Source organism: Seriola aureovittata, chromosome 6 (assembly GCF_021018895.1).
Source record: "Seriola aureovittata isolate HTS-2021-v1 ecotype China chromosome 6, ASM2101889v1, whole genome shotgun sequence".
NCBI lineage: Eukaryota > Metazoa > Chordata > Actinopteri > Carangiformes > Carangidae > Seriola > Seriola aureovittata.
In genome coordinates, this window is record NC_079369.1 from 13,029,834 (window position 1) to 13,056,244 (window position 26,411).

Here is a 26,411-nt window from a genome sequence, read left to right on the forward strand (position 1 = left end):
ATGATTTTAAAATGACAGTCAGACTGGTTACAACTTTTATTTTCCTGCAGGATATCATGGTCCTGGCCGTGTCTGTGTTTGGCTCTTGTTAAAACCACAATACCCCTGGTTAGGGTTAATGAAATGTACAACAAGATTTTCATATTCACTAAATAGAAAATGAATTTTTAGAAAGTGGAAAAAATGTTGGTATAAAAATGTTGAAAATTAAGAAATATGTATTTTCAAAATTTAAGGCTTCCCCTGTGCAGACTTAGCAACTGTACACAAATTACGGGAGTGAACCTTATGTTTCACTTTTTAAAACAGAAGCAGAAACCACAGGATTATTAATGTTTCTTTAATGTATTCATGTTTTCTTTGAACCATCCTAATGAATATAACAGTGTTGCAGTAAATTGCTGCAGCTTGTTTAGTAGTTTACCTTAATTTAAACATGAATTAACAAAATAAAAATAAAATAAAAAACAAAAGTTCACAAGCTGATTTAAAAAAAAAAAAATGAAGTCACTGTGGCCTTTAAGTAACTGTATCACTGTCTCTTCCTCTGTTTGTTCCCAGTCAGGATTGGAAAGCTGAAGAGGAGGAAACCAGAGGAGGGACAGGTGTGTGGTTTTTTTTTTTTTCTTTGAGCAGACAGACAGATGGAAATATTTGTTTCCTTGACATTTCTTTTGGAACCAGAGATTAATACGTAAAATGTGGAGGGCAGGTTGAGAGAACGGCAGCGGTCTGAACCCTCTGACACCGTTGACTGCCTTTGTTCACGTAGCATCAGGATCACTGTCAGCTCGGTGTGTGTATCCATGTGAAAACACTGCAGGCGTTGGTTCACAGCTATGAAAACACAGAGGCAGATATGCAGCTCGAGGCTATAGGAGGCATACGGACATATTCATCCAGACAGTGAACTTGTGTTCTTTATATGTTTGTGTGTGTGTGTGTGTGTTTTAGGAGGGTTCAGCGGACTTGGTGCCATTGGAGGACGAGTGGAATGAGAGGAGAAGGATACAGATGACGTCTATAGTCGGAGGGCTTAAAGGTAAGAATAAATCTTAGTGTGTGTGTGCGGGTGTGTGTGCGTGTGCCATCGAGGTACCCATGTGTGTGATCTTGTTCAGTGGAGCGTGGATAATGTGACTGAGTGGCAGTTGAAAAACCACTGAACTTTTCAGTCCAGATTACAGCGGAGCGGGATGCCTGGAAGGTTAGCTTAAAAGTAACAGTTTCCTGTACCCGGGAAGAAGAAAGCTCTGACCTGCAAACTTGTTACACTCCGACTGACAGAAACAAGCGGAGGGGTAGAGAGTTGGGCAACAGAACACTATGCGATTCCAAAATTCATCCTTATTGTGAACTTAGAAATAAGAACAAATCCCTTCTCTGATTTGTCCTTTAACAAGCGTCTTCATATAGTCAGGTAGCTGTTTAAAAAAAAAAAAAAAAAAGAAGTGTTTCCATCTAAAATTGTCTTATCAGGTGCAATGCTGGTGAGCACAACTTCTAAGGATTGTCGAGACAGCGACGCAGACCTGGACGTGGACGGAGACGACACTCTTGAGTACGGCAGAGCACAGTATCCTTTACAGTGAACGCAGTGCAGTTTTATAATGAAGAGAGAAAAATCAAGCTACAAAGTGATTAAACTCTATTTTTCTAATCGATCATGTTGAGAGCAATATTGTCTTGAAATGTTGACTTTAAAAAGTTGATGAAGGATGATTCAAAAAAGAAGACACTTGGAGAAAGTTTGACTAACAATTTTCTTTTTTTAAACTCCTTTAGTTTTAGGTAAATAATATATCTCAGCATTTTATAGGTCAGATTTAATTGTATAGGTCTTACTTGTTGTTAGCTCCCAACATGTTGTTTTTCCTGAGTTTTATTGTCAGATACACGGACACAGATGTGATCCCCTGCTCAGGAGAAAGCTGCAAGGAGACGACAGTGAAGTATGTTTCCTTCCTGAAATAATTATATGCTATATTCTTTATAGATCTTCCTTCAATTTATCTCAGTTTTCTGGCTTTTAAATTTTAGTTTTCTTTTCTTTTTCAGCAGCAGCAGCAGCAGCAGCGGCGGCAGCAGTACATTGCCTGATTCCAGATTAAACCTAGACTTTTCCAAATGGTTAACTGATGGTGAGTTAAGCGAACTCTGAAGGAATGAAGTGATTAAATAAGGGAAAAAAAGAAGGATTGACTATTGAGAATTCATAAGAACAGGTTTTGCAAGTAGATGTTACTGAGTTTGGTCACAATTTATTCCCTTAATGTTGTTTGTTCATTCACTCAGGGAGTCCGTCTACCAGCAGTGGAGATAAAGTGGACGGCAGTTTAGCTGCTCTGCCCAAAACCTGCAAAAACACTGAGATAGAGATGTAAGTTTGTCTGATTAGTTTCACTCACATGTCTGTGTCACACGTCTCACTGCCAGAAACACCCTTACTGCTCATCATTTCAAAAGTTGTCAGTGTAAGTGATACAACATACTTCCAGTTGTGATTGACAGTTTTATTTAAAGTTACAACAGCTAAAAGAATGAAGGGATTTATTGTTTTTATCATTGAAAGAAACAGCTAAAACATTCAGTAAGTGTTTTTGTTTTTAATTGGTTGTATTAGAACAACACAAAACATTTCTTGAGCTCAGTATCGCTGGTCCTGAACTGAATAACTTCCTTTGTTTGAATAAATAGTTCTCTTTGTTAGTCAGTTGGACTTCACTACATCTGTCTGCACATACAGTTTGAGATGATGATGGTGATGAAACTTTACAAAAGGAGTTTTTATTGTTGTTACTTGTAAGCTGACGTGGTTTGGGTCACAGGGGTGAGTTGGGTGTGTTTGGTTTAGCGAATTGCGTGTGCTGGGACACGCATGAATCACATCTGAGGAAGTGTAACCATCCCTCTCTGTAGAGTGTATTTTGGCGGCCCGGCTCTCTCTCTCTCTGTGTCATATACGGTCAGACTACCTGCCCCTGCTCCCACCAGCATGATACACAATACTATATCAATGTGATGATATCATCAATCAAGGTCATAGCAGGCAACGCACACATGTACACACATTTCATCACACTTAATGCACTGTAGCCTGTCTGCCTCCATGTACAGTATGTTTGCACATAAAGTCTATCCGGTAATTGTGAGCGTGTTTGTGTGTGTGTGTCTATCTCTGTGAGGAGATAGACCCCCCCCCCCCCCCCCCCCCCCCCCCGCCCTGCCTCACCTCACCACCCCCTGCCCACACTTATGATAAATGAGACAGCGAATGCAGGCAATGTGATTGCTGCTAAATTTCATGCTCAGTGTCCATGTTGGCCAGCGAATAATTTAATCTGTCTTCGATTTATAAATGACTCTCCAGTGTCTGCCTAACTCACGCACCCTCCCCTCTCCCCTCCTGTTACCGTCCATCCATCCGTGTGTGTGTGTGTGTATGTGTCTATGTATGTATGCTTGCGTGTGTGTGTATTTGTGTGCACAGGCTCTCAGAGGACTCCACACTGACAACTCTGGATGCACTTAAAGCTCGGATACGGGATTTGGAAAAACAGTTGTCTAAAGGAGACAGATTTAAATGCCTCATCTGCATGGTGAGTATGAAGGCAAATTAAAGCGACAGAGCGGACACACAAAATGGAGATAACAGCGCAGTAGTGCAGAAACGGATGATATTCCTATAGGGACCTGTGTTTTGAGCTGGGCAATATATCAATATTGTTGGTCATGGTAATATTGAAATAATATTTAAAATCATAGGAACATTTGTCTGACATCACACTTCAATTACGGTGCAGACTCTCAGTATGATAAGTTGACATGAATGCGATGTGTCAAATCTGTATTATGTTAATATAAATTGATTCATAAATATAAAACAAATCTGGATCTTGAAACCTGGCTCTGACACTTAGTGTAAATATACTGATTAGATTTCTTTTCAAGACCGTTTTAGTCCAACGCCGTAGATTAGTCAATTAATAAAATAGTTTCTATACAGAAAATGAATGTACATCATCACTTTATCATCTAAGTAATATATTGATCAAAAATGCCACAAATGTGCTTGTTCCATATTCTCAAATGTGAGAATTAGCTGTTTTTTTCTATAATGAATTAGTATATTTACACCATCTTATCTCTGGTATTAGCCAAAAATGTAAATAGCTCTGTAACTGCAAAAAAAAAACTCCAAACATTTAAATTGCTGTTTCATATTTTTGTGAAGCCCTGTGTCCAGGTGGACCTTTGATCAGAGTCTGTACATCTGAATACACTAATGATCCATAATTTTATTTTGAAGGAGGCAAGTCAAAAAGCTTTTTAAGTGATGGGCTCACCTTGCTTATTTTGATATGAAATGATGTGGAGAAATGCCAAAGCAATGTGTATTTTATCATCTGTTAAAAGGGAAACAGCGTAATAAAGCAGTAAACACCCCAGCTGGATCTTTCCGATCATTAAAGGAGCTTCAGTAAAAGTTGATGTAAAAGGAGTGTCTCCTCCTGTAATGCTCTTACTGTAGTTTCACATGGACATCTAGGGGCAGCTTTTTGTACTACAGGAAAGAGATCTTCACCTGTATCCTCTCTCTCTCTCTCTCTCTCTCTCTCTCTCTCTCTCTCTCTCTCTCTCTCTCTCTCTCTCTCTCTCTCTCTCTCTCTCTCTCTCTCTACAGGACACATACACAACCCCGCTCACTTCCATCCAGTGCTGGCATGTTCACTGCGAGGAGTGTTGGCTTCGGACGCTGGTAAAACATGAGATTCATCTTGATTGCTATAAACATGAAAATGAAGCAAAATGCCCAGATGCATGTTTGATGCAAGTGATTTTTTAAAATTTTTTTTCAGGGAGCAAAGAAGTTGTGTCCTCAGTGCAACACCATCACTTCACCTGGAGACCTGAGGCGGGTTTACCTGTGAGAGGGGAGGGGCTTCTTCTCTTTTAGCCAATCAGGGGTGGACTTGTGGGCAGCTGGCCTGTCATAGACTCCCACCCTCCTTCTTCTCCTCCTCCTCCTACCTTCCTGGTCATTTCTTTACGTCAGTGTACTCCTAAGTTCTAAGTTGAACAACAGCAAACGTGACCTTTGACCTTCCTTTTACAGCCCTGTACAATATCCATGTTCCTGCTGCAACATCAACCAGATCTGAAGAAACATTTAAAACCGACTGAGAGCTCAGGCACTGAAAAGACACATAGAGGAAAATGCTTTGGGACAATATTTATCGATTTTATAATCCTTTTGTCTGTTTTATGAAAAAAAAAAAGTTGAATCACATTCAAAGCACATGTACATACTTTTGTGTATGTTTGGATTGGTGTGTGTATATGATGTTGACTAGCAGAACAACATGACTATTTACTGTACAGAGTCTTTGATTAGATCATCTATTATTTGTTTAGCTCCTGCAGGTTCACTAACAGTAATATCATAACATCCAGGCTCATTTTGTCTCTGTCACTGACGTGTTTCTTTGTACAGGATCATTAAATCTAATTTTATCAATGTTACTACAATAAAATGTGCGTCTTAAAACATTGTTGTTTCACAAAATCTTTGAAAAGAGAAAGCAAAAGCATCTTGTGTTGGTTATGATGACTGTATGTGGTGTATTCGCCCTTTAAGAAGTGGGTCGGTGTAGGATTAGCCAGGCAGAGCCCATCGCAGCTCATCCGGAGTGGAGGGAACACTAAACCCTGCTATTCTGAGCTTTTATTCGACCACTCGAGCACTGAGACAACCAGGGGTCAATCACACCACACACAGATGGAAAACACCACCAAATGCACAAGGGGGAAATTTTTAATGTCCGTACCATAATGATATAATTTAGGGTCGATCAGCAGTCAGTTAAAAGCAGTTTTCAACTGCATGATTTATTTATTTTTCTTTAAGTTATCAAAACATAACTCCATTAGTGTGACAAGTGAAAGCGCAGAGCAGATGCTTCCCTCATTTCCCACGTATTTGCCCTTGAGCAAAGCTTTTAACCTCAAACTACAAGGCAGCTTCCAACTATGAACCTTCCTGTGAACGAACCTGAAATCCTGGATGAATAAAGATAGATTTAAAAAATAGTAAATAAATAATAAATAAAAGGCTTCAACACCTACTTTGTGATGATTGATTTTTTTCAATTACAGGTCATTTACCTCCTTAACGTTGACCTGGCTTTTTCTTTCAAAGCCAAAAGCCAAAATTCAAAATCTGGTGCTTCAGCAACAAGTCTCTGGAGTCTCAGTGGAAACAACTTCACCAAGTGAGTTTGTACAAATCTTCAGCTGCAGTACATCGTAGTGGATTTAAACAGTGTCACTATCATTTGTTCATGAAAACCCTCTTGTCTTGTGGTCTGCACGAAGTGTGCCCTGCATGGACGGTGTGGATAAAAACAAGCCAACATGCACACATGTGATTGGTCGCTGAGCTGAAGGGAGGTGGTGGTAATTCAGACTGACAGTGAGCTGCTTCAGTGAATCAGTGTGACACACACACACATACACACACATTGTATACAGTCCATTAAGAAGCCTTGCTGAAGAATCATCTGCCTCTGCGACACAGACGATACAGACAGAGACAAGGTAAGGTGGAATTTTTACTTGTTAAAAACTGATCATGCAATGATATGCTTTTAGTCATTTACTATATTAATTTGTACGATGAAAAAACATACAATAAAGCTTTTAAACATGGTGATATAGACACTGACAGAATTACTCCTTACTTTATGCAGGTGAGGAAACTTAGTTGAAGCTGAGTTCTGGTTTACACCTCAGCTTAAACTAGAAGAAAGTTACATTAAAGTTGTTTTCTACTGTTCAGGTATTTAGAAGTTATATTGCACATTCATAATATAGAAGTTCTAGCCAAAATAAACAAGTCATTTGACACATTTCCATGATTGCTACGAGGAAATATGTCCTTCATAAGCACGTTCAGCAAAATGCACTTAAAACATCAAAAATAAAATGATTAAACAGCATTTTAACACTGTGTAGTTGGTTGAGGGGTAGCTCTTTTTTTTTTTTTATAGCTGTAAGCTGTATAGTGTAAATACTGAAGTACCACTAAAAATTGTACTTAAGTACAATACTTGAGTAAATGTACTGTTACATTCAATTTATGTGCTATTTTTTAAACTGGTACAGATCCTGTGTTATTAAGTAATTGTGTTAATGGGGATTCTAAATCAATTGATTCAACAACATCCCTGAAACATCATCCTCTCCTAGCACAGCAGGTAACTGGGCCACCTGTCCAGGACTCTTTGTGCTGCCTGGCCCAGATCCAATTAATCCTGCTGACTGACCTGCCATGACTTCATTAAGAGGCGTTCTTAACATTAACCCCAGGGCCTCTGGCTGTCTAACAAGTCAGCAATTAGGACATGGATGTGCTTTAATATTTTAATTAAAGAAAAAGGACATAGGAAATTTCTAAGTGTTAATTTATTATGAGTGGAGATTAAAGCCACAATAATATGGGAGCAAAGGTCTGCTTTTAACCCTGTACAGTTCGGGCCTGTTGGGATGTTTCCTCATGTGTAGTCAGTCAGTGTAGTGGATAAGAGAAGCTTGGATCAAAGGATTAGTCTAACTGCACCTTAGATCAGGGGAGCTTTACCAGCACTGCAGTAGTAATGTATAGGATGAGAGTTTAGCAATGTAAAATACTTCATAGGAACAATAGTTCACCACTCAGGGGTGATGGTAATGAATACTACGATACGCTGTGTCTTATTCTAAAAATGGCTGCCATACCTTTAATGCTGGATTTAGTCTGGCATGAAAGATCTGCTTTTAATCCGCTTCTGGCACAAACCTGAGCTCACTCTGTCCCTGTCTGTGTCTGTCTGTCTGTCTGTCTGTCTGTCTGTCTGTCTGTCTGTCTCAGAATAATGTCAGGACTGAGGCCCGTGGTGCTGAGCGGCCCCTCCGGAGCAGGGAAGAGCACTCTAATGAAGAGGCTGATGAAGGAGCATGAAGACGTCTTTGGATTCAGCGTGTCACGTACGTTTGTGTGCCAACTGGTGATTGGCTTCCTCCATAACATTCTGTCTGGAGGAAGTTGGGCAGGAGGCAAGGCGTCTAATGCTGCATTGGCCTGTAGATTTGTGCGACATCAGTAAAACTTGTAATGTGGGGACTGAGATTTTTACAGCAGCTCAGCATTCCACTTAGATATCCATCAAAAGCAAAATTACTCATGATTTATTGCTTTATTTCTGGATGGATTTTAATGCTGAAATCCTCTCCTCACAGACACAACAAGAAACCCTCGACCAGGAGAGGAAGATGGCAAAGGTACAGTTCTGGCTCGAAACAGAGCGCTGGTTGACATTTTCAGCACCTTCATGCTGCAGTAGGACCACCACGCTCTGAGATTCACCAAGCAGCAACCCTAGGCTTGGATTTGAATCTGTAGTGCTGTTATAAAAGTATATTTTCTGAACTAGGGTATTTGACAATACACCTCTTTCCTTTTGTGTCTATACCACCGGCCTCCCCGACCTGCATGGTCCACAACAACGCCCACAATACTTCTTACTCCCAAGTGAACTGCACAAATGGTTTTGTCCCTGCTGTATAGCTCCCTTGATATAAAGGGATAAACCTCTTTCTGTGCCTTTTTTGCTTTCTCCATAGGGCTGAACAAACTCCCCATGCTTCTGGGGGCTACTTTACTGCCTGTGGCAGACGTCTTTTCCTCTGAAGACTTAGAAATGTCAACTTCATTTTCGTGTCCAAATGAATCAGAAACCACAGATGAAGGTGACCTCAGTGTGATTCCTGATCACTGGTTTTTTTTTACGGCAAGAGGGAAGGGGGTTACTTTCATCATCCTGGCACGCTCTAATTGGATTCATAGGAACAAGTCATGTGACAAACAAAAAAATCGAAACAAAAAAAAGAAAAAAGAAAATGATATGATATGATCTCAGGAATCAGGATCAGACAGTCTACACTTTGGAGTAAAAAGCTTTTGAAAATAGCCCCCTGTGATGCCTCAGTAGTGAGCCCCATCTCCAGTCCAGTGACGTTTAACTGTCCCATTTCCCACTGTGGCCGAGAGAGCACTGATGATTTGCAACCATTAGTGTCACAGGATTCAGCAAGTGCATTTTTATATATATTATGTGTATTTATATATACATATACACATATATCTACAGGGTTCATCTGACCTTTCTAAAACGTTACATCCGTTTAATGTGTTGAAACTTCATGAAAACACTCAGGCAGACGACGGTATGCTATTCATGTTTCTTCTTTTTTCATACACTGACAATAAGACACTGAATATAGTTTTATTAATCCAAAATATGAGTAACACAGCAGTGGATTGCTTGGACCAAAGTGAACTTTTGATCTTGATCATGTACTGCAGTGCCATTTAAAATTCATTGTCTTGCTTTCAAGCGACGGCACAGTCACTTCCTGTTCTATCCAGCATTTCCCTTCAGATTGTTACTTCAGAGTCGTTATGCTAATGATTGCGTGCTATCACAGTGGCTGCTCGTGGTAGTAGTAGTAACGTGTTTGTTTCTAAAACTCTGTTGTTTTAGATCTCCAGAGGTTTTGATGTTGTGAAGATGGATCGGGTATGGACAATAAAATGTGTGTGACTGCTTACACTAATGGCATCTTAAGAAAATATTTGGCTAAAAACATATTTCTCACCTTAGCACGTTTTATGTTTAGAGAATGTCTGTTTTTTTGCAACTGCATAACAGTTTGAAATTTAGCTCAGAGGAGAACATCATGCACATAAACAATCTAAAATATTGGTTCATAGGATTCCCTTTAATTTTGCCTGTGATCACTGTGACGTTCACTATTTATTGTGATAAAACCGGGGTCATCTTTCACTAAACTACAATTCCTTTCCATTGTGCAAGGTTTAATGTCAGATCTAGATTTATTATTAATGTTGCATCTTACAGACTACCACTTCACAACAAGAGAGGCCATGGAGGAGGGCATCAGCAAGGGCGAATTCATTGAGAATGCAGAGTTTTCCGGCAACATGTATGGAACAAGGTAAATAGCCTATTTGCATCTCAGCATAAATGTCACTATATGTAATCAATGGCATCCGGATTTCAAAAAAAAAAAAAAAAAAAAGTATATTCCTTTTATATCTCTGTGCACATTTTTCTATTCATTCATTTGCAAAATGTATTTTTTCTTAAATATTATTCATTTTTAAAAGTATCCCAGTTCATAAGAATTTGACTTTTAACTGCCAAATTAACTTCATCTGTATGATTCAATTTTTTAAAATTGATTTAAATACGGTTTCAGAAGCTTTTCCATCCTGCCTATGAGAATGAAAGTAATACAGAGTTAATGAGTGAAAACCCAATAAGATAATGGTATACCAGTGTCAAAATTGATAAAAAAAAAATGAAGTCTGCCGCCTTGTATAAGAGGAGACTCTCAGATTGGGCCACAGGGATCAAAAGGCTATATAATAGCCTTGTGACAGATGGAGCTTTAACACCCTTTAGGTCAAAAAGAGCAGCGCCGCAGCTCAGCATCTTGTGTGTCACGTTTAATCTCTTGCTCTTATTCTGAAGATAACACACTCACTGCGGTCTGAGCAGCACGGATCAATGCAGCGATCCTCTTACCTTAGTCACTACATGTGAGGAGCAACAAAATGACATGGCTACACATTCAGTACATGTTTGGAGATTATCAAACCCACCTCTGTTCATTTCTGTGGTCCTGGTTATCTAAATGGGTTTGTGTTTGGTGTAATTTCATACTGTAACACTGCACTGTTTCTGCAGTAAAGCTGCCGTAGAAGACGTGCTGGCCAAGAACCTAATCTGCATCCTCGATGTGGACATCCAGGGTGTGAAAAGGATTAAAGAGACTGACCTGAACCCCATCTACATCTCCATCCAGCCTCCTTCCATGGAGATCCTGGTAAATGTCCAACTTTGTATATTGCATTAATCTAATACTGTATGTTACAATATTTCCATTTCTGCACTTAAGCTCATTCCATGCTTGTACGGATTAGAAAGTTGTTTGTTTTATACTTTCGATTGTCATGTTAAACAGCAGCAACCATGATGTTATCATATAACGGCTGTTTTGTTGTTTCATGTCTTGTCTTCATCTCTTGCTTAAGATAATGACAAGTTGTAATGTTTTTCTCAGGAAAAACGTCTGAGGGACAGGCAGACAGAAACAGAGGAGAGTTTACAGAAACGTCTGGAGGCAGCACGCATTGACATGGAGCTCAGTAAGTTTCTCGGCAGTTCTGCTCACACACGATGCTGAAATAAAGACAATCGTTTCAGCTGATTCATGTCTTTTTTTTCTAGGTAAGGAGCCGGGCGTGTTTGATATTGTTATCATTAATGATGACTTAGAGAGGGCCTATGAGGAGCTGAAAGATATCCTCAATGAGGTGAGTAAAAGAATAAAATGAACCGGCTGTTTTATTTAAACATACACTTTGCTACTATTGTCTGCCAGCTGTAGAATACAGATACTTTTATATTCACAAATCTCTAGACAAGACCATCAGTTTATCAGCAAAAATACTAAAGTAGTCCTCATCTCTCTTTCTACAGGAAATCCAAAAAGTTCAGGAGGCCAAATCATAAAAAGGAAACAGTAAACTCACCTGAAATTGAGCATCTCTGAGGATATTACATAGAGGGTAAAGAAAAACAAACTTTTCTTCAGATGGGAGTTAGATGGAAAGGAGGGATTCTGAGTTGAATGGTAGAATGTGTTAGATTTGGAGCAATTAATGGTCATTATCTATGTAAGAAAATCCTAACCCATCCTAACCCAAGTTACACATCAAAGAAAAACAATAGAAACAACTGCCAAAACCAGTGAAGTGTGGAGTACACACCTGCACCACCAGACAGTACCTGCTGCACGCACCACCACCAAGTTAGAAATTGTTTGGAAATTCATAACACTTTGATTTTTTTTCTGTTGAATTCTAATATAGTTTAAATAAACCGACTCATAATTAAATGTAAAATTTAAAAATGTACTGACATGCTGAATATTACTCAAAGATTACATGAAGTCACTGCGTATATTTGTGTATATACTGTATGTGGGGCATGATGAGCACATTCAAAACATGTGCATGTATGTTTGTGTATGTGAGACTGAATAAAGAATTTGAGGACAATCACTGACCACTTTTGTGCCATTTAATTAATCTTTCATTCACTAACTCATTCAGGTGGGTTTTTGACCCAATATATTATTAATATTAAACTTAGAAGCGTCCAGTAAAACCTATAAATCTAATCAATTTCCCATTTATACATTGCAATCTTAAGGTAGAACATGTCAAGATTTAAATAAAATGCTGTAAAGAACTCAGAAATGTATCTGCCTTCTGTTTGGAGCAGAATGGCACAGAAAATATTTTATACTGTCAGACCAAACATTTGCAGCTGTCTGATGCTGAGGAGAAAAACATGTCACAGAGCAAACAGTGTGCGCTCGTGCATAGACTTAACTTATCCCTGATCTGTTTCCATGGAAACCAAAGCAAACAAAATGCACGGCACTCTCATGTACAAACTAATAGACAAGAACAATTTGGAAACTCATTAAGACGCATCACATTCTCATAATCAGAGGATAGCAAAATGATTTAAAAACTGACCACACAGCTGAAATGAAATGTATCGGTTATAAGGCTGCATATTTTTTTTTAGGAAAACCTGCTGGTGAAAGAAAATCCTACTTTTTTTTTTGGCATCATTGCGTTACTGGAAGAAGGGACCCTGCAGCTTGGTGTGGACCAGGTCTCGTTTCTCTTCCTTCTGATTGAGGTAAGCTTTAAGCTTGTCTGTGGAGAAACACACCTTGGATTGTCGGGCTTTGTGTGGCGCACGAGGAGCACGCAGCCATGGGTTCTGGAGACACTCGGCTGCAGTGGGTCTCCCCCTGCAAAATTAAATTTCACAATTTTATCGAATATACACATTTATGTTCCTCATCCACTAATGCAACTTTTTACACTAATAATCTTTGGTTTGGTTTGCATCAGAAGAATGACTTACTACATTTTAACAGATACACTTACCAGGATTTGTTATTCAGGCTGGTCTTCATGAAGTTTAAGGCTCCCTCTGACAGACCAGGGTAACAGCGTCCAAACTGGATCTTCCCCTTCTTGATGTTTCTGTCTTGCTCCCAGCTGAGCTCTGCATGAAACGGGCTGTCGGCGCTCAACCTAGCAAAGAAAGCAATTATACAAAAACATAATACATGCTAACTTCTAATTACTAAGTAAGTTAATCATTTTGCCTCAGTGAAGTACAGAAGAGTTTGTCTGCAGCACTGTTAACATTCATATTTGCTCAGAACTTCAGTGAATAAACCTACAGCCTACCTAAATAACAAGAAATTATTATGTACAGAGAGAACATTCAGACATTTTAATCTGTAAAATTGAAATTTTGTCAACTACCATCGCAAAGAATTTGTTATGCTGTTGTTGATTGTTGCTATTTTACAAAAATGGCAGCCACCTTTATCAAATCATCAGTATCTTATCTTATTATCATTATTATTTTTTTAACCCAGTAAACATGACCACATATTTTCTAAAAGTATATATGTATATGCAGCTGTTCCACCTGTATGTTTGGACTTACATGATGAACGACAGAACTCCAATAGCCCAAACATCAGTTTCAGGCCCGACACCCTGACCCTCCAGGATCTCCGGAGCTTTAGGAAGGACAATATAAACTGGCAAAATAGACAGACACAGGACATTGTTCATAGAGAGTTGTGCTTTTACTGGCTATGCCACATTCACTCACATTTTTAATTTTCTATTTTAAGAAAATGACTAAAATCAGAAAGAATTGGATAAAAAAAAAATATATTAAAATGGACTTGGGCTTGTTAGGTTATGGTAGCTAGGATCAGCTGAGGTGGATGAAGTTAGGCTGAGTTATTTCCATCCATCAATCCGTCCTCCCTTAAAGAATATGTACCTTTGCTGCGGCAGTCTGTTGAAGGCCATGACAGTCAAAGGTTTAGTACATTAGAAGAATCAACAACAATGCGAGCTTTAATATCTCACACAATTTAATTTCCCTTTTGAAATTAAACAAGGAATGCAACAGTACCTTTGCTCTCCGACAGGCCCTGGATGTGCTCGATGTTGAGGGGCTGTCCGGGTGTGTAGGACTGAGCTGAGCCAAAGTCCACAATCTTCAAGTGGTTACCATCATCCACCAGCATGTTGTCAGACTTCAGGTCCAGGTGGATGACTCGACGGCTGTGAAGGTAATCGACTGCACTCAGAATCTGAACCAGCAGCTCAGCGACATGAGTCTCTGCATACAGATCTCTGAAAGGTAAGGGACACAGACAGGCAAGTTTGTACAGCTTAGTTACAGTATGTGATGGGTTGCTACAAATGGCTACAGGTTGCATAAACATAAGACATTTTAGACACAGGTCTGAAAAAGCCCTAATATGATCAGCATTGCTCATGAAAACTGTCTCAGTGAGGTCTCCTATTTTGGAATCATGTTGTAATCAGTCTTGCATGGAGTATTCCTCCAACAGGCTCCTCAGGACAAGACAAGGAGGAGGATTTTTTCACTGTAATGGACTGAATGAACTTCCTTGATGAAATAGTGGAATTGTGATCAGATGTATCCACTAGACCAGAGGGCTGGGGCTCATTACAGTCGTTAAGAAACAATGCTCACAAAACCATGAATAACTGCCTTTCTTGGCAATATGGCATGCTCTGGAATAAAGTGTGAGACAGACAAACCCACCAAGTAGTAAAGAGTCAAAGCAAGGACGGAGTTTTCTGTTTTTGAGCCCTCTTTTACCTCGCAGCCAGACTGTAGAGCAGCTCCTTGCCGGGACAAAGCTCCTCCACTAACACCAGGTAGTAGGAGGTGAGGTAGGCAGTGTGCAGCTGCACCAGGTGTGGGTGATGAAGCCTCTTCAGCAGCTGGTACTCCCTCAGCACCAGCTGTCTCTGCTCTGCCTGGTAAGGGGTGATCTTGGCTGCAAACACTTTGCTCGTTTCAACATCTCTACACAGGGTTATTACACTGAAACGACCCCTGATAGAGAAGAGAGCAAAAGATGGAGACGAACAGAGAAAGGCTGTGTGGCAAACTGGTGAGATAAAAGACAAGAATGCTCTGAACCTAATGCATGGTGGAACTGGTCCCAGTCCCTTGTGACCCTAAATAAGCAGTATCATTTTGAGTCCCGTTGGTACATACAGCTGAAGTGATTTTTATGCCATACCAAGAATTAAAGTCTGTTCGAAAACACAGATACTTCAATTTTGTCATAAAAGTAGAGACAAATAAAGATACTGAATATCAGCATTAAAAAAAAAAAAATCAGGTTTAAATCAGAAATATCAGTTTGTTTCAGACTTGAGAAACTGGAAAAGTTACACCTAAATTAAAAAATATCATCATGTGCCATCAAACGGAAATAAACACTACAGTAAAAATAAAGTATTTACACTACATTTAGGTCATTATGTAGAAAAGGGACGTTAAAGCTCCTCCCTTGGATTTAATTAAAAATCCCACCTGTTAATCTCAGAGAGGAAGCTGTAGTTCCTTTGTGTTGTTTGTTGTTCTGATCCAGTGACCTTTGACCCCAGGGTCTCAGTCAGGGTTAGCGAAATGTGAGTCTCTATACAACAAAGTAAATAGAGGTGAAAATGTTAAAGCCTTCCATGTAAGTGGCTGATGAACATATAAACTTCTCATTGCTGTAAATACTCTGTGAAGCAAAGTCCTAATGATCACAAATACTAAATACGGAAAAATGAATGAATGATTGAAATCACACAACAGCGAACATACAACATCGTGTCTGACAGTATTTTTCTCACCTTCGGGATGAGTAGCCATAACAACAGGTGCTGAAGCATCACTGAAAGGTCCTGCTCCTGTCTTGGTGATGCAGCCCACCCTGAACACATAAGACGCTCCTCTCGCTAAGTCCTTCACCACATAGCAGCTGTCTGTCACATTGTCTGACAGGACTGTCCACGCCCCACCTGCAGGAACACACGATACATGAGATTTACTGCACTGATACTAGTGATTTTGTACCATAGGAAATATAATTTTTAACTTAATGGAACTTTAAGATTAACATGAAGACAAGTACTCAAAGTCAAAACAGTCACAGTGTGGACTTTAACTGGTTGTCAGCTACATGAAATTGAAATAATCTAAAGATGATGGTGACTGAAAAATATCTAATAGTCATTCCAAACACCATGTTCTGCACATGCCTGATGAAATGCTCGTTTAAATGCATGGATTTTCATTATGAAACATTTTGACCATATATACAAATAGATTACATTTTATATTTTATTAACTGGAACTATCTGTCAAACACAAACAACTATTTGGTTTCCTTTTAACACAAACTATCAATGTGCTGCTGTACAGTCTCTGTAAACTCACCATCTGAACAGAACTGCACACAGTAGGTGAGAGGGTCACTAGACTGGATCGGTTTCCAAACCAGCAGGACTCTGCCTCCATCTAACTGCAGAACTTCAGGCTTGTTGGGACGGACTGGCAGATATGGAAATAATGGACAAGCAGGCTTATAGCAAAAATGATGACAGCATAGCTATTTCAGACAGGAAATATTTGATCCACAGAATGTAGCTTGTTCACTACCTTTTGTCTTTTTGAATGCAGGTATTTTGAAAGAAGGAAGGATTTTGGAGGTCCTCTTTTTTGGACTCTCAAGACCAGCACTACGCTCCCTTTTAGGTGGGATGGGAGCTGATCCTTTTACTATTGGCCCTGTTATAATGGACAAATAAAAAAATAAAAAAATCAGGTTGGATAAAATGTACAGTATGATGTTAATGTACAATATAGAGTGCAATAACTCACCTCCCTTACTCACATCCTCCTTAGATCTGGAAAACAGCTTGGTCAGGCTAGAAGCAGAAGCTCTCATTTTCTTCCTCAAAGACATGGTGGGTGTATCGGGCGTCATGATCTCTCCTAATGTGGGTCCTAACTCTGTGTCCTCCAGCTGAGAGTACGAATGGCCAGTCCAGGACTGCCTGCGGAAGATCTTGAGCAGTCCCAGCTTGGGTGACTTTCCTGTGGGTGGTCGGGCTTCCAGGGCTGGAGCAGATGCATGTCTCTGCAGGCCGTAGCCTTCCTTCTTGTCCCTGGCCCTGGGAGGCCTCTCTGGAGCCTGGAGAGAAGAGAGGCTCGGACTGGGGCTCGGCATCAGCCGGGGCCCTGGCTGACCTCTGCTGTTTGCAGATAAGTTGGGGTTGGAGCGGGTGCGGTTTCGCGGTGGGGCCTGAGGAAACGAGCCTCTGGGTTTGACTTCTTGGAATGAGCAGGGAGATGATGAAATCAGAGGCTCCCCCTGATCATCGTACCCTTCACTCTCTCCTGATCTGTATCTTCCTCTGAGATGACCATGACTCAGCTCCTCGCAGGAGCCGAGTCTGCTTGAAGACTCTGAGCCACCGTGCTCCAAAATAGATGACTCAGCCAGGGACCCCTGGGAGCCAGCAAAAGTATCTCTCTCTGTCTGGTCCTGAACCAACCTGGTGCCCGTTCTGTCTCCAGCAAGGAAGTCTGTGGGAACAGTTGTTCCACCCAGTGTGCGAGTCGCATGTACAGGAGCGATGGAGCCACGTCTTCTTGCAGGTCGCCGTGGGCCCGGGATGGCCAACAAGTTTCTCCCAGCCACTTCATCATCTGTGAAATCTTCCTTCAGACTTTGAGAGCCTTCTTCACCTGGCATTGTGCGCTTGGGTGAGCTGGGAGACCGGCGCGAATACTCATCAAGAGACCTGCTCCTCCTGTGAGGGGGTACGTTGCCGTGGATGAGGCCAACTCCACTGTCAAAGGAGCAGGATTTCTGCATCGTGGGCTGAATAGATCCCCGTCTTTGGCCTCGATTAGTTTCTGTCTCATCCTCCACATATTCAATAAGAGGTTCATTGAGGCGTCCTGAAAAGCTCCTCCTCAGTGGTTTGCGACCTCTCTCCTGTTTTTTGGCCTGGAATTTGTCCCGTAATGACATGTGTCTGGCAGACATGGGTGAAAGCTGATGAGAGGTGCTATAGAAAGTGCTTCGGATGACACTGCCCCGAGGGATACGACCTCCGTCACTTCCTGAACCCTCATCCCAGTCAGAGAGGTAGAGAGATTGACTGCTGTCTTTGCTCAACCTACGCTCCCTCTGAGGTGTCTGCTGGCACGACACGTCTGATGACGCAACTGACTGCCTGCTCATACTCCGCTCTAATACACTCGTCCTTCCTACCATCTCCCCATCCTCTTCCTCCCCTAATGTCACTTCCTCCTCTTCCTCTCCATCTAGGGGGAGTTTGGCAAAAGGCTCGGGGATCTGTGCTCTCTCCATTAAAGGATCATAATCCTCCTCTGTTTCCTCCTCCTCCTCAGTCGGACTGTAGTGCCGGAAAAAGTCCAAAGCGTCAGCTTCATCATACTCAGATGATGAGCCACTGCTCAGAGAGGTGCTGCTGTGTTCCTGGAGCTCGCGAGGCACCGTCACAGCAGTCTCTCTGAGAGGAGCGTCCAGCAGCTCAGGGACAGGCCTCAACGTGAGAACTGACCCAATGCAAGTCAAGGAACGCTGAGAAGATACAACAATAATGATAATGGTAATACTTAAGACATAATCTTAGGTAAACTATATAATCTGATGTAATCATATTAAACTTCAAGATTATCAACATTACAAGAAACGATAAATGATACAAGAGAGACAACTCACCTGCCATTTCATTTTTGAGATAAAGACCTTCAAACTTCTCATGTTGATTTCATCAGTATCTTCTCTTGTATGTTTGTCCTGGACACATTTACAAAGATTTGAGTGTTTAGTTGCATTTGTAGTATGTTTTTTAATACAATAAAGCTTGATTAAAAGACCTATTGTGTACTGTTTCCTCTCACCTGGAACCATTCATGGCTCAAGCATTCAAAGGCAGACGGTCGCATCCTAGGTAAAGGAAAATTGAAGTGCTCAGATGTGTGTGCTAAGTTGCACCTGAAACCACACCTAACAGTGTTGTTAGGGTCTAAGAACTAACCACTGGAGTTCAGCAAAAATATGTTTGATATCCACATTGAATCAAATGACTGTCTTTCATGTGAAATAGGTGCTAGCATAGGCACAGAGAAACATCAGCCAAGTTAATGTAGTTTTATGCAGCAGTCAGACACTTTTTAATTCATTGTTTTATTTTTTTGCCAGTTTTTTTGGTTGAGCCCTACAAGGTCTCACTTTGATCAGTGAGGGTTCAGCATAAGCTAAATGCAGCTTTAACAGGAAAACTGATTTTTTTTTAAAAATTTTGTTTTGCATTTTTGTGATATGTTTGATTTGAGGAATCAGAATTGGCATTAACATCACTGTTGCTCCTTTATGCAGATTTGTCACATGAAATGGGATTTCTTTGTCATTTGCACAAAGTTTACTAGAACATATCTTTGATTCATATTATTATTTGATTTGTGACTTGATTGATAAGTGGTGGTCTCAGCAATAATGAAACAGGTCTCCTACTCTGGATCTGGCTGAAGGACCAGGTGGAGAAAGCTCTGTGCCTCAGGACTCCTGTATGTGACATCGGGGGCGTCCCAGTTCAGGGTCCCCTCCCCCACTCTCAGCAGTGTTGCCCGGTCCGTCTCGCCCACAAAAGGACATCGACACACCAGACTGTCAAGATAAAGTTAAAACCTGATGTCAACAGCTAACAGAAACTCGTGGGTCATCTGCCCAGCTTATTGATATATTGTGTATTTAAGAATTTGAAATGTTTTGAATTTTGAATTATCAAAAATGCAGTGATACGTACCATAGATAGGCTATAACACCCACAGCCCTGACAGAGAGAATGAGAGATACTATTGTAATATTGTCTAATTTTGCTCTCTAATTTACAACGGTGCAAATCATTTTTAGCTTTTATTTAAATCTGCTAGTTATACCAGAGTGGCAGCTCTACAGCAACATCAGATAACACATAATAAAAACACACACTCTCAATTGACCAGGTGACTCACCAAATATCAGTGGCAACAGTGACTGGTTCTTGGTGAACAATCTCGGGTGCAACAAACTCTGGTGTACCAAACATGCTGTACTGGTGTCTGGATGCGTCTATTTCTTGGCAAAAGCCGAAGTCACAGATCTTTATCTCATCTCTGGGTGGATACACCATTAGGATATTATCCGGCTGAAGGAAGTGTAAATAAAAATGGAGAATTAAGAACCGCATCAAAAATAAGGCCACAGTCAATAATGCAGTGTTGACTGGGGACTGGGAATCTCACTTTAATGTCCAGATGCAAGATGTTCATGCTGTGAATGTGACCAACACCTTCAAGGATTTGCTGGATGTATGACTGAACCTGAAATAAAATGTAGAATATTAGTCAAGAGCCATACATAATATTTGCAAGAAAAAGATATCTCAAGCTTGTACCTCTCTCTCCGAGACGGATCCTCTGAGTAATAAATGATCCAGAAGTCCATGAGAGCAGCAGCTAGAAATGGTGTTAAAGAATTCTTAAAACTAAATACAAATCAAACTTAAGCTAAACACACTGCAAGGAAAGAGGAGTGATCACATTGTAATATTTAACAGGGAGGATACATTTCTGTGATCAGCACCAGAGTGCGTCTGGTGCAAAAGAAGTCCAGCAGACAGGCCACTCTGGGATGAGCCAGACGGGAGAGTAAGTCTCTCTCCTGGAAGGCCCTCGTCCGAGTGCTGCTCCGCAGAGGAAGGAACTTGGCAGAAAAGACTTCACCTGTCCTTCTGTGGACGACACGCTTCACTACCCCAAACGTTCCCCTAAAACAAGAAAAGACGACGGCACGCATGTCAAACCTTAGCAGAGATCTTGAACAGCTTGGACTATGTCAGTATAATCCAGAGGTTCACCTTCCAATTTCCTCATGAACATCATAGACAGAGAATAACTTCCTTCTCTTCCCCAGCTCCACCTCTCTCTCCTGACACTCCAGTGGGCCTATAGAGAAACCACACAGACTAACAAAATTAAATCTAATAATAATAAAATCTAATTTATCTATGCCTAAAACAAAAACAGTCATATTTAACAGTGAATGCTGTGATCTCACCTTCCTCCACCGTGAGCTGAGCCTGGCATGAGGCATGGCCGGAGTCATTGTAGGCTAAGCAGGTGTATATGCCGCTGTCCTCACCCTCGGAGCACACTATTGTCACTGAGCAGCGGGCACCATGCTGTACTATCTCCACATTCTCATTGGCTGCAAGCTCTTCTTCATCCTCCGATCACAACACAAGAGCAAAGTTTTTTTTAATAGGGATTGTCTCTTTTATCAGTAAACTTTGGTCTAACGTTTTGCACTGTCATCTCTTAAAACAACGTGATGACCTCCTGCAAACTGTCACATTGTGAGTAGGAAGAGTGGAAATGTAACCATAAAAGATCTGCTTCCTTTCTCATGGGAGACAGAGAAGCAATAATATCTGGTATTATAGGAATATGATTTTTCCCATCCCATAAATTGCATAGTTGCAAACCCTTGCAATCAATCCCATTTGGATATCACTGATCTACACTGCCCCTACCTTGTACCACTGTATATTAGGAGTCGGTCTTCCTGTGATGATGGCTGTAAATGTAGCTGGTTGGCCGGGTTCTACACACAGGTCCTCAGTGGGTACCTGGATGGAGGGTGGAGCTGAACAGGAAATTAGATCACTTAGTGAGCATACCAAATTTGATAGCAGTCATATTCTTATGTATACTCTTATGACAAGAATACCATCTGTAATTTCCTGCATTGGTTCTGAGATGTAAATCTCCTCCTCCTCTTCCTCCAGGTAATACAGCGGCTGCTGAACCACATGATCCATGGATGTGGCAGCAGGAGCTGTCTCCTCAGTGCTACACTCTGCCCTGGACACAAAGAGAGGACAAACGGGAAAAGGTAATTATCAAATTCTATTTATCACTCATTACGATGTATGGTAACATTTCAATTATTAACAAAACCACTTCAATTTACTCCACTTACTTTTTACATCCAGTACTAATTTCAAGGCGGGAAAGTAAGGTCAATAAATATAAGTGAGACTTAACTTACTGTTCAGGGTGTCCAGGAGGGAAAAGCACCTTGGCAATACAGGTGGGGCTGAAATCAGTCTGTAACCATTTCTTCACAAAGGCAGTGGACCAGCCCTCTGAGTCTGCATCTACCAAAGCCAAACTGCCACTCAGCCGGAGTTTAAGGATCACAGACTTAATATAACAATATATTTTCTAACTATATTTAAAGGAATTATCACTTTGCCTTGAATGTAATTTATATGTACTGCAACATTGGAGAGTGAAAAGTGAAAAAAAGTACATTACCTTAAGTACCACCAGCAGTAATACTGCATTTCTTACCTCAGGACTTGAGGGTTTTACCCCACTAACCCACCACATCAACAGGACATGGGTGCATGCCCACTCCTGCATGGGCGCAAAGGGAGCACCCGCCCAGCACATAACCATCTTGTGTTCGTAGGAGTGAAGAGTTAGCTGGGCATGCGTTGGCAAGAGGAAAAAGGGGAATGTTGAGTGGTTATTTGTTATCATGACAATGATGACTTACATGGAACGGTCCATGTGAGGAACTTCCTCCTTTACTACTAGTAGAAGGAAGATGGAGAAACGTGTAGGATATGGACAATGGAAGGGAAAACACCGTGAACCAGTGTCCAAAAGCCAGAAAAAAATATGTGAGTAAGACAACTTTATAGTCAATATAAAGTATATCATATGTCAAACTTACAGCAGGTTTTTCATCCCCTCTAATAAGTCCATTGAATTTGGCTGAATTCTATAGTTTACTCCATTTTACTAGTTGTATTTCTGACCCTGTGTGATAGTAACAGTAACAGTAAATTAATAGATACTAGCACATAATATAGGACAGTAATACTATACACTATATTTAAATTACTGCTGTTAGTTATGGCACCTCGGTGGCTGTGCTGACTTTTGGATGATAACATGAGTCTAATGGGGGGAAAATGATCGAGTCTGTTTCAATCCATGCCCTGTGTGGAAAGTGGAGACATGATGAAAAACACAAAATCATTCCATACAATAAATGTATCATTGTGTTTACATGAGTGAGAGGAATGCTGGGAAATACAGTATGGTGCCTATGTTGAATGATACCCACTAGATCCCACTGGGTTATGGCAAATAAAAGCTTCTTTTGACATAGAAGTAGTTATACTTAGGAGTTTTTTTTTTTTTCAGAGGCAGAGGTTAAAGTGCCTCAGACTCAACACTAGTTAGTAGAAGAGATGGAGTCACTAGTGACACAGATTAAGGATCAAAGGGCAAAGGTTAGCATTGGCTATGTGTAGGTATTAGGTAAGAGATGGTTATGTTAAAGTATGTGTTTAGTGTAGCTAAGGTCATTGTAGTAGTGTGAGAGAGAGATAAACCACTGTCACGGCATTCAGAGAGAGAGAGAGAGAGAGAGAGAGAGAGAGAGAGAGAGAGAGAGAGAGAGAGAGAGAGAGAGAGAGAGAGAGAGAGAGACAGTGTGTCCTTTCACCTACAGCATGCATGATGCACTTAACTCAAATGGCAGCAGTAGAAATGGAGAAATGAAAAATGACAGTGTAGTTTTATCTCAGGCATACCACTGTATAATGCAGTTAATAGTTGCAAATTCAAATTTGCTGTGCCATGCAGGCAGAAACTACTTATTCTTTCCGTTTCATATTTTAGGCATTCATCTACAGGCTGCACTCCATGCCGTAACCCCAGGGGATCTAGCGACAAGTGGTATGGTAGTTTGAACTACTTATGATGTGAGTGTCTGTGAAATGGGAAAAAAGAAAATGTGAGTAAAATCTCAAAATGGTGTGAACTTGAATCAAATGGATGAATGGTAGTGGTTGAAAGTGGAAATTGATGCAGATCGTTGCAGTTTGTTGTAAAGTGAAGAGATGTCACATGATGTGATGCAGAGAGGGTGACAGGATCTGAAGTGAAACTGGACAATGGCATGTGCTTCATCCCTTCTCAAACACGGCTGAACTAGTGAACGTGTCGATCAGCCGCATGAAAACCCTGCCACTAGTTTCCATCATGTGTGGAAGATATTTACCTTCAGCAGCTTTGCCAGTCCTACCTTTAGGGGGTAAGTCCTGTGGTTGGTCATCCTCGATGTCAGTTGGTGGTATGTAAGTGGGGCATAGACCTGCCTTGCACTTGACACAGCCAAACTCATTCCAAAGCTAAGCAAATAAAAACATTTGACATACTGCATCTTACAAGATCTCTGACATTAATAATGCTAATCATCTTGATACATTGAAGGTTTTATGTATGTGGGTTTTATACCTCACACTCATACTGTCCAATATCTGCCGCTGTTGCGTAGATGACCGTCAGACACAAGATTCCACTCCGAGCATCGTTCAGGATCGAGTATTTTTGCTGGTCAGTCAACTCTCTGCCATCTTTCAACCACCTGCCAAACCCAAAGATGGATGTGTTTGACGTATTCACCTCACAACCACTGTGGTCACAGTCATCTTTGCTTTTTTTCTCGCCATACCTGATTCGTGGTAAAGGAGTACTGAGCGTGGAACAAGAGAACTGGATGTCCTCTCCTTCTATTAGACAAGCACTCTCCAGCCGACTCACAAATCTGGGTGGAGCTAGAGAGAAGAACAAATACATTAAATTGTCATTAAATTATCCCTATAATTAGAAACAGGCCAATAATGGCAGTTTTAGTAGTGGGGTAATGACAATATTAAAAGGATCAACAGTCAAAGCAGCAATAGTAGTAGCAGAGGAATTAGCAATAGTAGAGGTAAATCCGCCTGCAGCAGTGAATTTATTCACAGTAATATTATTAGTAGTAAATACAGCAGTAGTCAGAAAAGTTTTAGAAACTACAGTAGCAATTATAGTAGTAATAATAACAATAGTAGTAAGTGTGACAATTGTGATTACAATAGCACCAGTAGTAGCAAGAGTTGCATAATAGCAGTTGTACAAGTAGTAGAATTATTACTAGCTGTAGTAGTTGTAGAGGTCATTGTAACTCTACTATTAATAGTAGTAATACCAGTAATAATATAGAAGTAAGAGCAGTAGTAGAAGTAGTGGCAGTATTTGTGCTTGTAGCTGTAGATATGCTAATATGATGAAAAAAATTATGAGGTCCGTCATCTTTCCTGTGTTCCTTTGTGACAGTGTATGTATTGAATGTAAGGCATTCATCTACAAACACACATATCGCTGTACGGTAACGAACTACTGAAGTGGCCCAGCTGCATCCACAGACTCACCCTGCACCACAACCTTAGCCAGAGTACCAGCAGTGCCCATGGAGCTGGTAGCGTAACATGTATACTGTCCAGAGTCCTCTGCAGTGAGACTGTCCAGGATGACACTGCATGTTCCAGAGCGGTCCGCTGTGATGATGTGACGGGAGTCATCCTCCAGAGGAAGGCCATCTGAGAAGCAGACATCAGATATTCTAACTGTGAAACCATGACTTGCTGTTTTTTTTCTACACATGCTCAGCAAAACCTACTCTGATACATTAAAAGTAAATAAAAATATTTTATTATTTATATTTTAAAAAGCATTTCCAGACCTTTGAGCCAGCTGACCACTGGTTTGGGTGATCCTGTGACCTTGCATGTCAGTTTAATTGTCTGCCCTATCTTTGTTGTGCAGTCAGACAACAGTGACTCAAACACTGGTGGGCCTGTTGACGCACACACAAATACAGAAATTACACACGAAGCATTTGGTGAAAATATTTGCCATATTATGCCACAAAAGTTTTGTGACCATCTGTGACAACGTTCAGTTAATTTCATCCTGTTGCTGCCATTGTCATTTTAAGATAAAAACATACATAAATACACAAATAAATAGGAAGATATTTGTTTATTTCTTACAATTCAATGTCAAACTTCACCTGGTGTTCACTTTTACTTACTGTTAGTGGGCAGACTGGAGCGTTGCTGGAGCTCCTTCAGGTCTTTGAGCCAGGGCAGTTTCACCAGTGTGGAGCGGCCCTGCAGTGTGTACCTCCGCATTGAGCCCCTGTGCTCATGCCACAACCCCCAAGACTTTTCATCTCCACCCATAGTCTCCTTTATTTCCACATCATTCAGCTGAGCAGATAAGTGAGAAGGATGGTGAGGTCAAAATGTGGAAAAAGAAATCAGAGTAAACTGTGCTAATAGTAGTAGTAACAGTAATCGTCATGGAGTGTGAAAAGCTATGATATTAAATAGTTTCTTTTTTGTATTGCCCCACGAACACAAGTAGATT

The 26,411-nt window shown here is 40.7% G+C and overlaps 3 protein-coding genes across 5 annotated transcripts in view; 2 read left to right on the forward strand and 1 right to left on the reverse strand.

The window, feature by feature from the left end:
- The window catches only part of rnf220b (ring finger protein 220b), a 29,382-nt gene extending 23,848 nt beyond the window's left edge, over positions 1–5,534 (forward strand). For 2 of the 3 annotated variants that reach the window (XM_056378949.1, XM_056378951.1), the window contains 9 exons: positions 562–605; positions 955–1,042; positions 1,480–1,576; positions 1,893–1,952; positions 2,059–2,141; positions 2,296–2,380; positions 3,491–3,599; positions 4,685–4,759; positions 4,860–5,534. In XM_056378949.1, coding sequence (XP_056234924.1) covers positions 562–605; positions 955–1,042; positions 1,480–1,576; positions 1,893–1,952; positions 2,059–2,141; positions 2,296–2,380; positions 3,491–3,599; positions 4,685–4,759; positions 4,860–4,931 — 713 coding nt within the window. In that variant the 3' untranslated portion in view covers positions 4,932–5,534. The remainder of the gene's footprint in view (positions 1–561; positions 606–954; positions 1,043–1,479; positions 1,577–1,892; positions 1,953–2,058; positions 2,142–2,295; positions 2,381–3,490; positions 3,600–4,684; positions 4,760–4,859) is intronic. The other variant, XM_056378950.1, reaches the window with a different exon arrangement.
- Positions 5,535–7,913: 2,379 nt separating this feature from the next.
- On the forward strand, positions 7,914–12,058 carry guk1b (guanylate kinase 1b). Its single transcript, XM_056379620.1, has 7 exons — positions 7,914–8,025; positions 8,278–8,319; positions 9,960–10,056; positions 10,812–10,950; positions 11,188–11,272; positions 11,355–11,440; positions 11,607–12,058. Exons 1-7 carry the CDS (start codon positions 7,914–7,916, stop codon positions 11,637–11,639), a joined length of 594 nt encoding a protein of 197 aa, XP_056235595.1. The 3' UTR covers positions 11,640–12,058.
- Positions 12,059–12,194: 136 nt separating this feature from the next.
- Positions 12,195–26,411, reverse strand: part of obscna (obscurin, cytoskeletal calmodulin and titin-interacting RhoGEF a) — a 38,580-nt gene continuing 24,363 nt past the window's right edge. Inside the window, exons 48-77 of the mRNA XM_056378610.1 lie at positions 26,074–26,251; positions 25,723–25,836; positions 25,412–25,579; positions 24,670–24,772; positions 24,453–24,582; positions 24,140–24,346; positions 22,186–22,361; positions 21,865–21,998; positions 21,668–21,780; positions 21,193–21,361; positions 20,993–21,080; positions 20,702–20,902; positions 20,531–20,591; positions 20,379–20,456; positions 20,109–20,281; positions 19,901–19,927; positions 19,609–19,761; positions 18,996–19,041; positions 18,814–18,891; positions 16,938–18,672; positions 16,716–16,844; positions 16,494–16,607; positions 15,908–16,075; positions 15,600–15,705; positions 14,874–15,113; positions 14,154–14,377; positions 14,019–14,033; positions 13,671–13,767; positions 13,097–13,246; positions 12,195–12,957 (exon numbers count right to left, since the gene is read on the reverse strand). Of these exons, the coding sequence (XP_056234585.1) occupies positions 12,777–12,957; positions 13,097–13,246; positions 13,671–13,767; positions 14,019–14,033; positions 14,154–14,377; positions 14,874–15,113; positions 15,600–15,705; positions 15,908–16,075; positions 16,494–16,607; positions 16,716–16,844; positions 16,938–18,672; positions 18,814–18,891; positions 18,996–19,041; positions 19,609–19,761; positions 19,901–19,927; positions 20,109–20,281; positions 20,379–20,456; positions 20,531–20,591; positions 20,702–20,902; positions 20,993–21,080; positions 21,193–21,361; positions 21,668–21,780; positions 21,865–21,998; positions 22,186–22,361; positions 24,140–24,346; positions 24,453–24,582; positions 24,670–24,772; positions 25,412–25,579; positions 25,723–25,836; positions 26,074–26,251 (5,556 nt within the window). The 3' untranslated portion in view covers positions 12,195–12,776. The remainder of the gene's footprint in view (positions 12,958–13,096; positions 13,247–13,670; positions 13,768–14,018; positions 14,034–14,153; positions 14,378–14,873; positions 15,114–15,599; positions 15,706–15,907; positions 16,076–16,493; positions 16,608–16,715; positions 16,845–16,937; positions 18,673–18,813; positions 18,892–18,995; positions 19,042–19,608; positions 19,762–19,900; positions 19,928–20,108; positions 20,282–20,378; positions 20,457–20,530; positions 20,592–20,701; positions 20,903–20,992; positions 21,081–21,192; positions 21,362–21,667; positions 21,781–21,864; positions 21,999–22,185; positions 22,362–24,139; positions 24,347–24,452; positions 24,583–24,669; positions 24,773–25,411; positions 25,580–25,722; positions 25,837–26,073; positions 26,252–26,411) is intronic.

Excerpts from the sequence above, each read along its gene's own strand:
- guk1b (XM_056379620.1), top strand. The coding sequence starts at position 7,914 with ATGTCAGGACTGAGGCCCGTGGTGCTGAGCGGCCCCTCCGGAGCAGGG. Across the intron at positions 8,026-8,277 it reads CTTTGGATTCAGCGTGTCAC|ACACAACAAGAAACCCTCGA; the intron begins GTACGTTTGTGT and ends CTCTCCTCACAG. Across the intron at positions 10,951-11,187 it reads CTCCTTCCATGGAGATCCTG|GAAAAACGTCTGAGGGACAG; the intron begins GTAAATGTCCAA and ends TGTTTTTCTCAG.